The following is a 16,843-nucleotide window of genomic DNA, read 5'->3' as shown; positions in this document are numbered from 1 at the left end:
ACAAACTTAATTTGCAGTAAATCTTGACTTTAGATGCATTTATTAAATCTACTGGAATATGAGTGGGCATTTTTAATATTGGGGGCAAAACAAACTCTAACATTAATTGGGCTCAGTCTTCTCTCCACCAAAAAGCTGTTTTCAGGCAATAAGGGGTGACTAACTTCTATAAACACAAAGAATGAAGGAAAAAACGTCACCAATCTGTAAATCCTGCCAACCAGTCAGCTTAAAAGAGGAGGAATGCTGAAGAATTGGCTTTGAACTGGACTGAGACATACCACACAGACCTTAAAAACAAACAGCCGGCTACAAAGAGGAAACCAACACACTCTAAAGTACCTGTGAATCAGGCAAAAGGTCGGTCAGAGCTGAAGCGACGCACCACTGAAGCTGAAAATGTCCCTAGGCAGAGCTTCTCATCCGATGGAGACTAAAAACAGAAGGCGAAAGAAGGGTCACGAGGCAGAGTGAGTTTTAAAAATAATCATGGTTTATAAAACCCAGATATGACAGGATCACCAAAGTGTTTACAGAAATACAAAGACCATGAGAAAAACCATCATAGAACATTGGTAAACACTCAACATGTACAAACTACTCTGTAAAAGCGACTCTGGGAGAAATGTTCAGACATTTTCTCTTAAAATCACATTTAGTTTCTTGTTTTTCTTAAAAGTTATCAAAGCAGAACATCCATCTACCAAACTACGGGTACTAGCACGTTCAAATAGTTCAGAGAAAGGGTACAAACGACATCAATCGGGGAGTGAGGGGTGCACACATTTAAGCACTTTTACACCATGAAGGTTTCAGCAAGCGGGGGGTAAGAAAAAAAAAAAAAAAAAAAAATCAGAAAACGGGATGTCAGGGTTTTTCACCATCATATCATCAAACACGAAACTGTACAAAACAACCCTGTTTTCAGCATCTATGAACAGACACAGGTCATCTAAACTGATCTGGGATCAGTTTACCGACTTCTGCTTGGACCACAGTCTGTTCCTGGGCTGAACTGAAATGTGTCAAAGTGCTTCTGTCTGCAGGACAGTCACCAACAACAGATGTCACAAATGTTTTCATGCACTTTCACAAATGTACAAACAGCATAACAGCCTCAGGAATCTGCCCCCGTCACCCGCCCCCCGCCGTGAGGCTTTTAAATTTAAAGAAACCATCAACAAGACACAGCGAAACATCGGTTCTTCTTCTTCTTACAAACACGTTTCAACAGCTTTACACAGGTAGAGGCAAAACAAAATAAGAGTGCAGGATTGCACACAATCAACAAAAAGCTCCTCTTTGCCTAAAAAATACTGCTTGTCCAGGAGCACAAATGGCTACAAATAAAAATTCATCATTGTCGGTGTGTGCAAATATTACTAATATAAACACTATGTTGAATAAATTAAGAGCTCTGTACAAAGTAAAAACAAGAGCAGCATGCAGGCAAGACGACAAAACCTTTATACAAAACTGACGAGAGAGACAATGTGAGGTGTCAGCGTGTGTGCGAATGTCTGGTGTCTGTGCAGAGTATCAATGTGGACAGAGAGGTTTTCCACCCTTTAAACTTTCCAGTTCACATTAAGATCGGAAGGGAGTGCAAGCAACAAAAAGACGCGTCGTGTTTTCTAGGACAGCCAGGGCTCGTTACTAGAAGAAGGAACTCGCTTAGAGGTTCTGGAAACGTGTGTGAGCAAAGCCAGCGGAGAAATAAGAGCAGACATCAGCATATTTATCTGAAGAAACCACAACACCTGAAGTCAAACAGGCGAGGCCACACTGAAGATCAAAAACATAAATGAAGCGCAGAATAATTGAAGTCTGACAATCGGCAAATATTTCATTCACAGAAATAAAAATAAAAAAAGCCAGATTAGCCTCTGAATTTATTCAAAAGTCAACATAAGGACTAATCTGGCAGCAGAGAGAAATCCTGGTTTCCATCAGCACCCTGGTGCTGTGAGCACAGAAATCAAAGCACGCACAAACATTTCCAGTAATGTTTCTGTTTGCAAACAGAAACCAATTCAGCAAGAAGCTCTAATTTAAACTGTTACAAAGACTTCAGTCCTAAAACTATACAATGTATTCATCTCTGGACAGTAAACCACAGCGCATGAAAATTATTTTGTTTCTGTTTTTAGCTGGTTAGCATCACCTTTAATGCCCGTCTTGGTAAATTAGAACATCAGTGAAACTCATTTATTTATGACACACTGGGAAACTTTTCAAGCATTTTTTTCTGTTAACTGATGATTGTGGCTTAACCAACAGTTGGCAGATGTAAAGTTAAAGTTGTGGGGAAGAACAGCCATACATTAATGGAAAGTTGAGTGGAAAGAAAAAGTATGACTGTGTAATTAACACCACACACAGAAGGACACTGGCTAACTCTGAACACTCCTGAACAAGAGACATCGAAATCATCTTAACTTGAATAAAGAGAAAAATAAAGGACTGCTGTTCAAAGTTCAAATAAAACCAAGTCGAGCTGCACAGAACTCAACCATTTACCAGAAAACTTTAGATCAAATCATGTTTCAATCTTTCTCGAGATGCTGATTTCATTTCCACAGTGCCAAAGGTATCTAAGATATCAATACCTACATTGACGAGCTTATGCTCATTGATGAGCATATGCTACATTGATGAGCTTCTGCTCATTGATGAGCTTAAGCTACATTGATGAGCTTAAGCTCATCAATGAGCTGGCCAGTCATGACTAACCACGACTGGCCAGCAAAACCGAACCTAATGGAGAAGCTATTTATTATCTAGTGGAAGACGAGATACCAAAGACAATACAAACAAGTTGGAGGCTCTTAATTCAACTTCCTGAAGACCTCAGCAGAACCACAGGCTGATCTCCTCCGTGCCACGCCGCACTGATGCAGTAACTCATGTGAAAAGAGACCCAGCTAAGTATTTGTAGTAAATACTGGAGATTGGCTGGTCCACTCTTCTGTTTGCTGTGGACCAAACAGAGTTTGAATCTACATCAGGTTAATGTTGTGAATTACTGAACTAAATAGACTTTCTTGTGATATTCTAATTCACCGAGATGAACCTATATAAAGACCTTTTTGTAGGATTAAATGTCCACTCGTGTTTCCAACAAGCCACTGGCTGACTACAAAATGAAGCAGAGTGCAGCAGGTAAACGAAACTCCGGCTCTGGTATCGTTCGACTCGATCAGGCAGACATGATGAACAGATTTATCCTCATTTGAATCACATTCATAAGAAAGAAAACTTTGGTAACCAGTGTAAATTGCGACCATGCACCTTAGCTGAAGTCAGTGTAAAAGAGCACTTTAAGATATCAGAGATTTAAAATCCTCTAATTAAGTCGGGGAGTACCTCAGGGCTTTGTGTTTCTAAGAAAAGACGTGGCACATTTAACGCTATTAAAAAAACATCAACAGTCGATTAGTATAAACATCTATAGTAGTAATAAACGTATATAACAAAGAAACGTCAAAGATAAGTGTTTGAATCGAAACATCTTTCATATTTCTCAAGGAACCTTTTTCACGTTTTATGTTGTAAACACACTTTTCCTGCAAGTGCTTCAAGGGTTGCGATCGTTCACTACAGCTAAAGACAAAAAAAAAAACAACAACACACAACAAAAGGAGTATAAAAAAAAATCAACAAGTTGAAACCAGTTGATTTGTTAGATATGGTGTTCAGTCCTTCCTTAGATTCCTGGGTTTAGTCTTTTATTGGCTTCGTCTTCTCCCTGTTGATCCTGGAGGTGTTAGAAAGGCGTGTGAACAGTCGTCTGCAGCGCGTCCTGAAGAGAAACTCAACAAAACCCCAAAACATCTCAACGTAAAAAAACAAAACAAACAAAAACCCCAAACATATAGTAAAGAAGTCATTGTCGATAAAAGCAGTGAATCATCCCAGGCAGTGTGGTCTGCTTTCTGCAGGTTAAGTGAAGAAGGTTTCTTTGACATCAGTGTGAATGTGGCGTCGGCTCTCTCCTCAACAGCACCGAGATGAACGAGTTGCTTGTGCTTCAGCGGGTTTCTCTTCGTGTTTGTGTGTCTCTGGATTGTACTTTGTGTTGTCTATACTTTTAAGGACCAACTCTAGACACAGAGATTATGAAGATGAGGTAATTTCTGTTAAGGTGAGGAGCTTTCTTATTCATTTAAGCGATTACGCTGATGTTTAAACCAACTACGAAGGAGGAAAAGAAAGGCGGGTCCTTATAAGTATAGCATGGTGTGTGTGTGTGTGTTTTAGATGTTGGAGTGCACTCAGCTGAAGGCCTCGTCATCCGTATCTTCAATCAGCACCTTTGTGTCCTTCTTTGAGCTAAAGAAAAACAGAAAATCAGATACACTTATTTATTATTCACATCTTTTATGTTAATCTTTTTGCTGTTACTGAACTAATATTTACATAACGGCTTATTTCAGGTTACTTCATATACATTATTTCTTCCTCAACACGTATAAACCACTTAGGCTACGTTCACACTGCAGCCTCAAGTGACCCAATTCCGATTGTTTTGTCAAATCAGATTTTTTTGCCGTGGTTGTTCACACTTCCAAATATATGCGACCAGTTTGTGGGACCTGAAAGTGTCCCGCATGCGTCAGTCGGTGGTTACTTACTGTGAGGAGGACAGCTGGGGGCGTCGCATGGACAGGCTGTGGTTCCTCTTCCAGGACTTGCCTGAGCGGTTCCTGACGCCGTCTTCCTGGTCCATCATCTGCTCCAGGACCGTCTGGTCGTCGGCGTTGAGCGGCGCCACCGAGATGTCTCGCACCGCTCGAAACTCGCCGCAGTTATTCAGATGCTCGTTCTCAAGACGGAAGAAGTTCCACACGAAGCGCCTTTTGGAAAGGAAAGGAGGGGAGGACTGTTTGGAGCACAAGGAAAGTTTAGCAACGTGAGGAGGAAATGTACTTTAGACTCACCTGAAGACTTCCAGAGGAGCCAGGATGGTGGCTACGATGTTGCCCACAGAGTGAGGCTCGGTCATTGTAGAAAGCGAGATCTGGATCGTCCAGGCAAAACGCAGAAGCACGTCCTCCACGATGGCAAAGTAGTAGTAGGCCTGGACAGACAGAGAGCATGGCTCAGTGGGTGCTCCTTATGGGTGAGGCAGTCAAATTTATCTCTGTTGCACATTTCGTGTACAAGACAATTCAAAGTGCTTCACAGAAAGATCTAAATAGTAAGAGTTTAAAAACTGAGGTCATAAATACAGGGGAAAATTAAACAATTAAGGTGTTGCCTTCACCAAAGATTCATCATATTCATGTTGATAAGCAGTAAAGCTTTTGGAATTCATAAATTAAAGCCACGTCCTTCCCAGATTCCAATGAAGATGCATTTTACTCTTTTTTTTTTTTTTTTGGTTAAATGTCTCTTTTCTGTAGTTGTTGTGTTCACTCTGGCGTACTGTGTGGAAGAGTGGGGGTAGTACTAAGTAAAAGATATATAGACTTGATTTTTCTTTTGCAGGGGAGCGCTGTCTCTTTAGCGAGAGATGCAGAGATCACACAGACCCAATATTTACACAGTTAAACTTACTGATTGATAGGTTCAGAAGTTCTGGGTGTTTCTGTGTCTTACAAAGGACTCGACGTCACTGTGACTTTACCTTGTGCGGGTAAACGATTTCTTCTCTCAGGAAAGTGTTTTCTCCAGCTCCACGATCAAACAGACCCCAGTCCATAATCAGATCCCAGGTCAGAGTGTAGAGGGAGCTGATGGTGGAGAACACGATCAGAAGGTACAGAAACATGTCTGCGTCCGTGTGTCCTTGTTCTGAAATAACCACACACACACAAAAAAGTCAACTGATGTCAAATGATAAATTGACATAAAAAAAAATGTTTCAATGTAATGTCCACAAGGGGGAGCTCTACAGTCATGAGTTCGACAGCAGTGACGGTTATGATAGATGACCTGAAGCACATGCTTTTAACCCTTTCATTCCCCCCCCTCCGCCCCCAAGTTGGGATTTATTTTTATCATTTGCATAAAGATTCAGTTGATTTGTCTGCTTTCAATCACCAACAAATATCCATCACCAAAAATCCACGGATGCGTAGGGGAGCATATACTCAGAATAAAAACTCAAATTAACTTTATTCCTGCATTTCCTATTTCTACTGGGGATCTTCCACATATTACCACTGCTCTAGCAAAGCGTTCTTATCGAGGCACAAGGCAAATATGGCAATTAATTTGTGGCGTTTTACCAAATATAAAGCGCTTTACAAAGAGCAATATTATATTTCACTGCGATTAATTGTTCACCTTCTAATTCTGTTACGTTGTGAAAAAGTAATCCTGAAATATAAATATTTTTAAGAATAAATAATCAGTATGTCACTTCAGAGCCTGTCAAAATACCAAATCCTAAAACTTTCATACAAAAGTTTTATTTGTATTCATGTATTCACATATGGCCATATGTAGGTAGAATATCCTACTCTATTCTATTAGGATGGTTATTTCATGTCCTGACAACGAAAATGATTATGATATCAAAGTCAAAATGAGTAAATTATCAAAGATTTGACACTCTCTTATATATTTTTTCCATTCCCAGGTTCAATTGGCCTCTTATTCAGTTAGTTTTATCAGCAAGAACTGATATAAACTAACCTGTGAAAAAATCTAAAGGATAAATACCATCCACCTCCATCAGTTGGTGATTCTGTTTGTCATTCATAACTAACTCTGCTAAGCATCCTAAAATCAGTTGCTGAGATCACAGCTCTAGAGTATTGCCTGTCACTATAACAAATGTTGCTGGGCCAAACTTGTCCCAGAAATTATTGCAACAAATAGTAATAATGTTGTTTTGAGACCATCTTCAAGTAATATATTGATAACGGGATAATAAGTTTGTCCTCTCAAAGACTAATACACTTTAAATTTATACAGAACAGTCCTCACTGGAACTGGAAGACCTTTTAGACATCCAATAAAACACAAAAACCAAAAACAATAAATAAAAAAAAACAAACACAACAGAAACAATAAATAAAATAGATTATGATGTCACTGCAAACAAAACTGCTCTTCGAAAAATATTAATCAGAATGGAAATTAAGGAAAGGATTCATCATGTGCAACATTTTACATTTGGGTTGTAATGGTAACAATTAGACCACTGTGGTGCCTTCGGTTTGCCTAGAGATCGTCAAATCGGTTTACAGATGTCTGCTGCGTATAATGGGAGCGTTTGTAATTAGCCGTCCTCAGCAGCACCGCGGTGCTTTACACGGACGAACTGTGGATGTGATCTGCTTGTTGCTCAGCAGGTGCTGTTATATAAATCAGCGCCCTGTGGCCTTTCACTGTGACTCACACCGGCTTCCAGACGGAGACCAGGCTCCCTCCAATTTGTCATCGTCACCGTTTTCTTCCCGCTACCAGCCAACAAGACGCCGGGGATTAGAGCGGCGACGTCTCTAACGGAGAATTACTGCAGCACTGCTCCGTTAACTGCTGCCTCCGTTGTGCCGTCTGCTGAGCAATGGGATGGAAGTAGTCCCTACGGCCACACACACGTCTCCCAGATGTAGATTAAACTTAGTCCTCCACAATAGACCCCTCAGCGGAGAATATCTACTGGTGATTTCCTCAGTGTGTTAGAGGTATTTAACCCCTCGGTGTTTGCGGAGGCCGAAGCCGTTTTTCACCAGGCCGCTCAGCCATTAGGAGGTTAAAATGGTGAGATGGACATTGATTGGATGCTCAGTTAGGGCAAACGCTGGTCACTGGTTCCTGTCACGCACATTCAGTCCTCAAACACAGAGCAGAGATTGTTCGCGGGAGCCTGGGCCGATACAGCGATTTAGCTGGAACTCATTTTATCCAGCATCTCACCGAAATAAATTCAAAACAAGAAGAGTCAGTCACTGCTGTTACAACGATATCTCATCTGTTCCCATGGGAACACGGTTCTTCAACAAGGTGCAAAAGCTCGTTTTTAAAGCAGTTTGGGCTTAAAGTGGTCGGGCTAGAACAGCCGCACTGCAGTTTGAAGAGCTTCTCGTTTTGTAAATACTCTACTGAGAGTCGGCATGCAGACACTGATAATACACCTGTCCTAATCCTGTTATTTCAAGTCAAGCTATCAGGAATGGAGGGCCGTCTTGGGAACTAATGGATAATGGAAATTTTTCAGCTCCTGGCTTAAAGACTCTTCCTGCAAAGCTGCTTCGACCTTTTGTCTTTCTGAGCTGTCAGAGGTGAAATTATGGCTAATAATACAGAATCGTCCTCTGGCAAAAACATAAGGTAACCAAATTCATCTCATTTTAAAAATATTTATTCTGATTAAATTTGGAGGCTGAGTGAGGTTTCGGCTTCAGAATAAGGCATTTAATTTTTCCTGAATTTGTCTTTCTGATTCAGTTAATGTGCTTCAATCTGTTTCATCTAACCACACTTTATTTCTACCTTTCACAACATTTCTGATGCAGTTCGCCCACACAAAAGAGACACTTCCGTCCGACCTTCAGCCTGAATCTGAACCCAGACATGCAATGATTGCTTTTGGCGAATCGGAGTTCAGGGAGGCAGTCAGAGACTAAACATCTTTATCAGTAAAGGTGTGAGTGCAGCAATTCCTCCAGATAGCAAACAAGGGGTCAGCAGATGAAATTAAGTTACAAAAGCTGACAGTTCTGAGATTTTTATACTCCAATCCAGCAAACCAAGCTAAGCCGTACTCTTCACAGAGAGCAGCAGGCCTGGTTTTTGGGAATATGCTGTAGATTTCCCAGACAGAGACATGTAGTCTATGAAGCCCTCAATAATTACTGGCATCCCCAGTGAAGAAGTAAACAAAAGCTTTTAAATAATGGAGACATGGTGAACCAAAGATGTTGGTCGATGCTACAGTTAGCCCGCAGCAACCTTAGGAGGTTTTTTGAGCAACTAAACTGCAAACAATTTCTCATCATTACTATTCCTAAATGTTTCTCTGAAATTTAAAGCTGGGATGTTTCTAGATGCTTCAGCACAAGACTACATATTTATCTTAAAGCATTTTAAGCATCTTCACAATTTATCTTCCAGTAATTGTGTAAAGTGCTGTGTAGGTTGCTACATCTTATTTATGGCACCCGATCTCACCAAAAATAAAACACCCCAGAACAGTAAACTACATGCTTTCAGTGATCGTTTCTGAACAATTCCCAAACATTCAAATTAGCATTAGCTTGTAATGTCCCTGCAATGAGAAAGGTCATAAATCAGCTTGGCATAAATCTGATCCTGTATCGATCCAAATAATGTTTCTGCTTCAGTGTGAGGCCTCCAACGATGTTCAGCACGATTTGGGATGCCAGCAGAACCCAGAGGATCCAGAATCATCATTAATGCAACAAGAACCTGCTGAGATTACAGCTTCATGATGGAGTCCAGTCAGTCACTCGTAGCAGTGAAGCGAGGGACTCTCTAAAGGAAATATGCTCAGGCTTCTGGGCAGCATGTGAATCGTTTCTGTTCCAACACAGACAGAGCATCTTGTAGTGATATATGCATAATTAACACACCTTTCTAATTCTGCAGCTTCAGATCTGTAAACGGTGTCGTTGGTCAATTAATTAAACTCAGCTCCGCAGCAGAGTGCTCCATGATTTATTGGCATCATGATGTATTTTTCTCTTCCTGCTTTCCCAGATCTAAATGTGGGCTCTGACTCACACGAATCATTGGGGGTGGGGGGTGGTCTGACAGCAAGGAAACACGTAAACCTGCCGGCTGTGATCAGGATAGCAGCAAAGGTGACACGAGACACCGGGACATCTGCCAGATAACGACTGGCATCTGAGGCACCTCTTACAGCTGGACCCGGTGGTGAGAACATGACACTGAGAGGCCGCCGGCTCTACCGGCGCTGCAGAGTGATGCAGGAGGACTTGGCGCCAGCGTAGAGGAAGCGCTGCTGGAAGAGTTTTTAGAGTATAGATGCAGAATATTTTTGATTCTGCTGCTTGAATTGATCCCTTAAACAAGCTTTAAAATCCAGAGGAGCTGCTGCTGCACACGATTCTTAAAATATCTCAACAACAGGCAATTTCCTTAACCATCATCATCCATGTGAGATTCCAACCTCCTCCTCTACTTAACCAACACTCAGCCTTAGTCTCCATTACATGCAGGATGAAAGACAGCTTCACAGAGAATAACACATGAAGAGAGGCCATTAATGGAAGAGCGCACAGGCTTCAGACCGGAGGAGGAAGAAGGATATGGTTTAATGGACGTCTTTCCTACCGAGCAGTGGGTTTAAAAAGAGGGATTTGTCTGCCTCAGACTCTCAGCTTGGGTTCATTCAATACGACCGGCGGTCAGCATGAGAAGCAAATGTATTGATTCAAGTTTTTACCGCAAAGGAATAAAGTCAGAGCGAGACATAACATTTAGCATTTTTGAAAGGCTGCAGATTAGGTTCCACAGCTGGCATTTTGCAGAAAAATAAATCTGTTTGCAGGGAAAATGCCAGAGATTAAATACGTGTCGGGTGAAATGATTGCTTTGAACGTGGCAGAGGGGACAAATCTCCAAGTCTTTGATGGAGACTGACCTAATAATTATGATTTATTTTTTTCCTCTTTTGAAAACAAGCTTCTATGGGGCATGTCTTACCAATAAGAATAATGTCAGGCTAATTGTAAGGCTGTCAGCCAGAGAGTGACCGGACTATTGATGCAACTTCTTCTTCATGGTTTTTATGCTCCTGCCAAAAGATTTTGAAATGCAATGTTTCTCTTTTCATCTTCTTCTCCGTATTTGTTGTCCAAAGTACATCTCTGGTCTCTCTAACCTCTTGCCCTGAGAGTGAAACCACATTGTGGGAGCAGAATCTTGTTTATCCGCAGCTCGGCTTGACAAACCTCTCCTGTTGCATTATAAAGCTCTGGGCACAGAGTAGGAAACCGACGCCGGCTTCCAGCAATTGCACTCAAGGTCACCTCTGCTTCCCGAGCACACACACACACGCACGCACACAAAAGACTCAAAGACATGCCCCTCTAACACAGCAGCACATCGGTACTGCTGATTTAAAGCTTCAGAAAGTCTTACATCTCTCTTCAGTGTGTCTGCAATGATTCAAAACAGGGATTTACAGCAAGCAACGCGTTTGGGAACCGATGTGTTATCATGTCTGCTCAGCACAAATCAAATCGAGTACGGGAAGAGATGAGTCATAAAACGGACATCTCCCTGCCTTAGTGCGTCGTCTGTCCCGAGTCTTACCCTGGTGGGTGGCGTAGAGAGCTGCGAAGGTGACAACAAAGAAGGTGGTGGAGTATTTGCCGGCGTTGACCAGGTGTGGGAAGGCCCTCTTGGTGTCACGGTAACGCCTCAAGCACTGGATGAAACGAAGCCAGGCGGGCAGACACTGGATGATGGCGCGCAGGCCGTACCAGTAGCTGTGGCAGACGTGGTCACTGGAATCTAGAATACAATACAGCAAGAGGGCACAGAAACGGTCTTCGTTATGAGGGTCAGACATTGACCTGTGTGCCGCCAAACATTTACAAGCCATTAGCTCTGAGTTAACTAGCAGGACGGAAGCAGAGGGCACCAATTAGCAGCATGTCTGTCATATTTTATGTCAAAAAGTCTGAACACCTTACACCCAGCTCACTCACAGTGCGCCTTTAGAAGTTAAAGCGGCGTGAATACTTTTGCAAGGCACTGAAAACGCTCAATTATCACTTAGAAGGCTTCAAGATGAGGAGGAGCGTCTCAGGGTGAACAGTGGATTCCCATCAATGAACGGGATCACACAAAGTGACAGACAACAATTCACACTCACACTCACACCTACAGGCATCACAGTGTTACGCTTCATCTAGATACAGATTTCTATTCTCTGTAGGATCAATTCTCTCACCCACTAAACAAAAAGAAAGAAAGTGCTCCTTTTTTAAACATGAATCCGGTTTTTCACGCAAGATCGTTTCCTCGTTTTAAGCTGAGGTTGCTTAAATTTAAAGACCATATTTTATTGTAGAAATGATGTGAGACCCTGGTATATTAATTTACCCAAAGTGGGCGTTTCCGCAAATATTTCCAAGAATGACAAAAATAAACGCTGGACATCCAGAGTTTAAACTGCAGCTCTTATAAGAAGAGTTCATAAAAATTAAAGATCTGACTCACAAATTCAAGGTGAAGGACAAAACATATATACATATCTAAGAACAAATGTTGAGAGGAATACACCAGTCAGTGGGCAGGTTAACCTGAATCACAGGTTAACACAGCTTTGAGAGTCACTGAAAGGTTCGAGCCAAAATTCAGCGCAGCAACCTTTTAGCTGCGGGCCAATCTGAATCAACACCTCACCTGGCGGAAGCAGCCCCTTGCTGTTGCTCCACTGCAGCTCAAAGATGTAGAAGCAGATGAGATACTCGAAGTCCATGAGTACAACCACCAGAGAGTTGAGCTGATCTGCCAGCCAGAAGTCTGCAAATTCCACCCGATGAAACGGTGCAGTGAAAACACGAAACTGGAGACAAACCAGAGCAGGAAAGAGAGCAGGTGAGGAGAGGACAAGCACAGAACTGCTGAAATGGAAAACGGTCGGTGCATTTCAGCAAAAAAACGACCTGGACGACCTTACTAAAGCGAGCTTTAGCTCGGATGTCACACTCAGCTGAAGCTGCTCCAACGGGAAGACAAAATAATTCAATAATTAGTGAGAAGTATTTCTGGAGAAACCTTAAGATGGGGGGGAAAAAAAGCTCTGAATAATTGGAGACACAAAGGAATAAATCCTCCAGACTGCCTTATCGGCCCTGCACAGGATGCTGTGGTGAGTCACGGTTTGTGTTGGTGTTCATGTTTTATTTGTGTTGCTAATCAGTGGAGTAATGCGCGGGCAGCCAGGAACTGCGTCTATGGGAATGTTATTTGGGATACGGCTTTGGCAGGAGCTGCAGCTATTGACCACGTTTGTAAAATGATACAACCCTGCTCGACTTTTTCCATTAACCCCGCAGGCCTCCTCTGACATTCAGCCGGTGACTGTACGCTGCTCCCCATTTACAGTCTGAGAGAAAAACCACACACACCCTCAGAAAAAACTGACCGTGCCAATCAAAGTATGTATTGATCAGGAGGATTTTGAACGTATTTCCACTCTGCGTTGATGTCTTGAGGCTAATCCTGCGGTGCTTGTATGGTCAGGTTTTCATTTGCTGAATAAACACTACTGCATGTTACAACTGCAGCAGTTTGTTCTACTAATACATTTTATGAGTGGTTTCTATTAATAAAGCATATAGGAGCTCTTATGGCAACATACAGTCCAGTGAACTGCAGACTGAAATATCTAGTAAATCCTGTACTTCCTAAGAGATATCCTGCATTAAGATAATAAAAAATAGTCATTTTTGTTCTAAAAACCCTTCATATGGTTGTAATGGTGCCAAATTAATCAAGGCTGATTACAGCCTCATCACTGGGGGAGGGCTGAGCGAGAGTACTAGGAACTGTGGGGCGCTGAGAAGCAAGGACAAGATATGTGGAGGGGGGTGTGTATATGCGAGAAGGAGGACGAGGGACAGAGGAGCTCAGGGCATCAGCATGCTGATAGATCTATGCCTGTAATGATTGCACAGTCACAGCCTCCATCTCCCCTGAGACGAGGCCCGTTCTATTATTCCTCACCCCTTTGGCCCCATCCTCACTCCAGTCGCCCCAAAACACACACACACACACTTCTACACACACACCCCATCCTCTGTTCTGCAGCGATGTAGCACAGATCAGACAAAGAAGGGGGTTTAATAAACATGTAGCTGGAAACAGATATCTGGATTGTACCTGCATTCATTGAGAAGATAAGATAAAGACACACACGTCCCTCACACCCTGTCAGTACATGCTTCAGTTTCAGAAAATCATAACAGCAGGAAAATACACAGCTCTATCAAAAAAAAAAAAAAAACACAAGCAAAGCTCAAACAAATCAGATTTTTCTTCAAATTCAAGAGATTAAATGCACTGAGATTACTAGTCCTTTAAATAACACAAGAAAGCTCAGATGATGACACAATGGGTTTAGACGCTTATAAGGTTCATTCACAAAATTTGACTTAAATGAAGCCACAGCTGTGGTAATGTTTTTTAAGGCAAAGCCTTGAACACACAGCTTTTATTTTTCCCACATTATGGGAAAAATAAAAAAAAATCTGAAATCAGACGAGATATCAAGACGAGAATTATGGACGTTCACAAGTTTGGTTCATCCTTTACTACAATTACCAGGTGCCTAAAGGTCTAAAAAATATATAGCAACATAAAACACTATAAGACATTACAGTTTGCCAATGAAATCAGGGGCAAGGACTTTTTTTTTTCCAAAACATCAATTTGTCCCAAAATTCAACCAAATGGTTCAAAAGATGAACTTGTCCATTGAAATTTGTCCGTATTTCCAGACTATTTTTTTTTAAGTTGTAGTGCTTCCTGTCTATATAAAGGCCTGTTTTGACTAAAAGCCCAGGAATATTTTCCATGAACATGGCAAGTGAAGTCCATGTGTTGCTGTACAAAGATGATGAACTGCTTCCATGTTACATAACAGAGTTTCGGGTTACTTTTCTGGATGCCATGGTGCTGCTCTGGAGCCTGTGTGGCTATATTGATCCCAGTGGCACGGCGGATACTTTTGAAGCACAGCTTAGACTCTGCTCTGGCGGTTTCTGACCTTGGGCGTTATGCACTGAGATTTATTCAGACATCTTCAATCTTATTTCAGAGCATCCGATGCACTGCAGAGGCTGGATGGAGTTAGGAGTGAGACTTATGTCAAAACAGCTCACTGATATAAAACAATGCAATAGAGCAGTTTTATTCTTTTTATTAACACATGTATAGGCCTGTCATAATAATCAATGAATCGCATGATAAATTAAAACAAACTCAATCATTTCTATTGGCATGATTCATTGTGCTTTTTCTCTCCCTCTTTTTTTTTTTTTCTTTTTACTAAAAACTGGATGATAAAAGTCTTCAGTTTGGTGCTTTGGTCTCAACTAGCCCTTTTTTTGAAGGATAAATTTGTTTTCCAAGACTTAAAAATTAATTTTATTTGTTGTTTTTTATTTATTTATTTTGGATATTTAAAATGTCTTCCAGCTCCAATGTTAAATGTTCATTAAACTTTAAAGTTTACTGATCTTTGAGAATATGTTTTTGCATTATTATTATTATGCCATTACCATTATATTACTTAAAAAATGTCTAAAAACAACAATATTATCGTTTATCGCGATGACTTCTGGAACAATTTATCATCCAGCAAAATTTGTTGTCGTGACCAGCCTACACTATATAAAAACACTATAAAAGGTCTTTAAAAAAAGAAAATTAAAAAAGGACTCTAGTTAAGATGGTGACCAACCAGCAGTTTGATGAGCCAGAAGCGGGATTTGTAGTAGCAGGTTTTAAATGGGTTGATGAGGAAGAGCACCATGAAGCCGTAAAGAATGAGAGGGTTGATCTGCATGGGGAGGTAGGTGTACTCTGAGTATAGACACGAGAGGATGCTGAGACACCATAACACACCCAGGAAACCAGCAATCTGCAGCAGAAACATAAAAAGGAAAGCGGCATTAAAGGAAAGCGCCAATAACTTTTCATAACAATTAACAGAGTGACACAAACTGAGAAGTGTGGGTTTTAAATTTCTGCAGGGTTAACTTATTTTATAACATTTATGCTCTTCAATAGGACTAAACAACATCAGTAAATCCAGGAGAATAATAAAAATGTTGCTTTTATTAATATGAAAGTAAATATAATTTTGAAGAGACGTCTGGCTGTGTTCAGTAGTTTGTGCTTCTGCCTGGGCTAACCTCAAACAGGTGCTGGTGAGACAAGTTGTCTCGCGGGTCAATCTCAAAGATGAGGACATGGTTGACTCCGTTCTGTCTCCAGCCGTAGGTGTTAATCCCCAGCAGGAAGAGGAACTGGATCAACAGGAAGCCGCCACGATAGATCCGCACCAGAGGCCAAATGTTCTCGTAGCGGATGAAAACAGCACCTAAAAGAAACCGGAGCAGAGATGAAAAATTAAACAGTGAGCTTGAAAATAATCTCCCAGACTGGCTTCTGTGGTAAAGATATGTAATAAACTTTAAAATAAATGTATGTTTTGGGCTTTTTACAGAAAAAAAACTACTTTTAATTTAATTAAACATTTCTTAAATCATTTATTTTCACAAAATCACAGGTACCACACATATTTGTATCTCTTCTGAATCCTATAAAGCAAATATACAATGGTCCTTTAAAAGAACACCCTACTAATAAAAGATCTTTGTGTCGATAAACTTTTAAATAGTTATTCATGACTCAATGTTTCATAAATGCAACGCAACATATTTTCTCTTAGGACGTGTCCTGGACGACCCGGTTGATGTGGGCCGGTTCGGTCGTGAAGACTAGAGGTGAGCAGGTGTAAAATTGGATGGTCTAGCCTTCAGATTAATTAAAAATATCAAACACATAACAATGAAATATAAGAGAACGGTACGATTATATATATATATATATATATATATATATATATGATTTAAAATATGACTCACCAGTGAGAACAAAGGCGACAACCAGAATGATGAAGAAACCACAGAAGAGACCCACTCTGAAGGTCGTCCAGGCCAAGGCAGGCTGAGCCGGGCAGAGAAAACACAGAGCCACTGTGTTTAATACAGACATCTCAATGATGCACTTTAGCTTAAAAAACTAACTCACAGGTGCTACTCAGCCATATTCCATGTTTTAAAGGGGAAAAAAAACAAACAAAGAAACAATATGGCTGATT

General features: G+C 41.1%; 1 protein-coding gene across 1 annotated transcript in view; it reads right to left on the bottom strand.

The window, feature by feature from the left end:
* Nucleotides 1–471: 471 nt before the first annotated feature.
* xpr1a (xenotropic and polytropic retrovirus receptor 1a) overlaps nucleotides 472–16,843 on the bottom strand; it is a 65,508-nt gene continuing 49,136 nt past the window's right edge. Inside the window, exons 7-15 of the mRNA XM_014973409.2 lie at nucleotides 16,608–16,689; nucleotides 15,873–16,060; nucleotides 15,419–15,598; nucleotides 12,355–12,517; nucleotides 11,257–11,457; nucleotides 5,630–5,796; nucleotides 4,941–5,080; nucleotides 4,635–4,856; nucleotides 472–4,332 (exon numbers count right to left, since the gene is read on the bottom strand). Of these exons, the coding sequence (XP_014828895.2) occupies nucleotides 4,275–4,332; nucleotides 4,635–4,856; nucleotides 4,941–5,080; nucleotides 5,630–5,796; nucleotides 11,257–11,457; nucleotides 12,355–12,517; nucleotides 15,419–15,598; nucleotides 15,873–16,060; nucleotides 16,608–16,689 (1,401 nt within the window). The 3' untranslated portion in view covers nucleotides 472–4,274. The remainder of the gene's footprint in view (nucleotides 4,333–4,634; nucleotides 4,857–4,940; nucleotides 5,081–5,629; nucleotides 5,797–11,256; nucleotides 11,458–12,354; nucleotides 12,518–15,418; nucleotides 15,599–15,872; nucleotides 16,061–16,607; nucleotides 16,690–16,843) is intronic.

This window comes from Poecilia mexicana, unplaced genomic scaffold (genome assembly GCF_051168715.1).
Source record: "Poecilia mexicana isolate PSO_F unplaced genomic scaffold, ASM5116871v1 scaffold_4, whole genome shotgun sequence".
Classification (NCBI taxonomy): domain Eukaryota; kingdom Metazoa; phylum Chordata; class Actinopteri; order Cyprinodontiformes; family Poeciliidae; genus Poecilia; species Poecilia mexicana.
The sequence above is the reverse complement of the archived record's forward strand: the minus strand, read 5'-3'. Positions and strand labels throughout refer to the sequence as shown.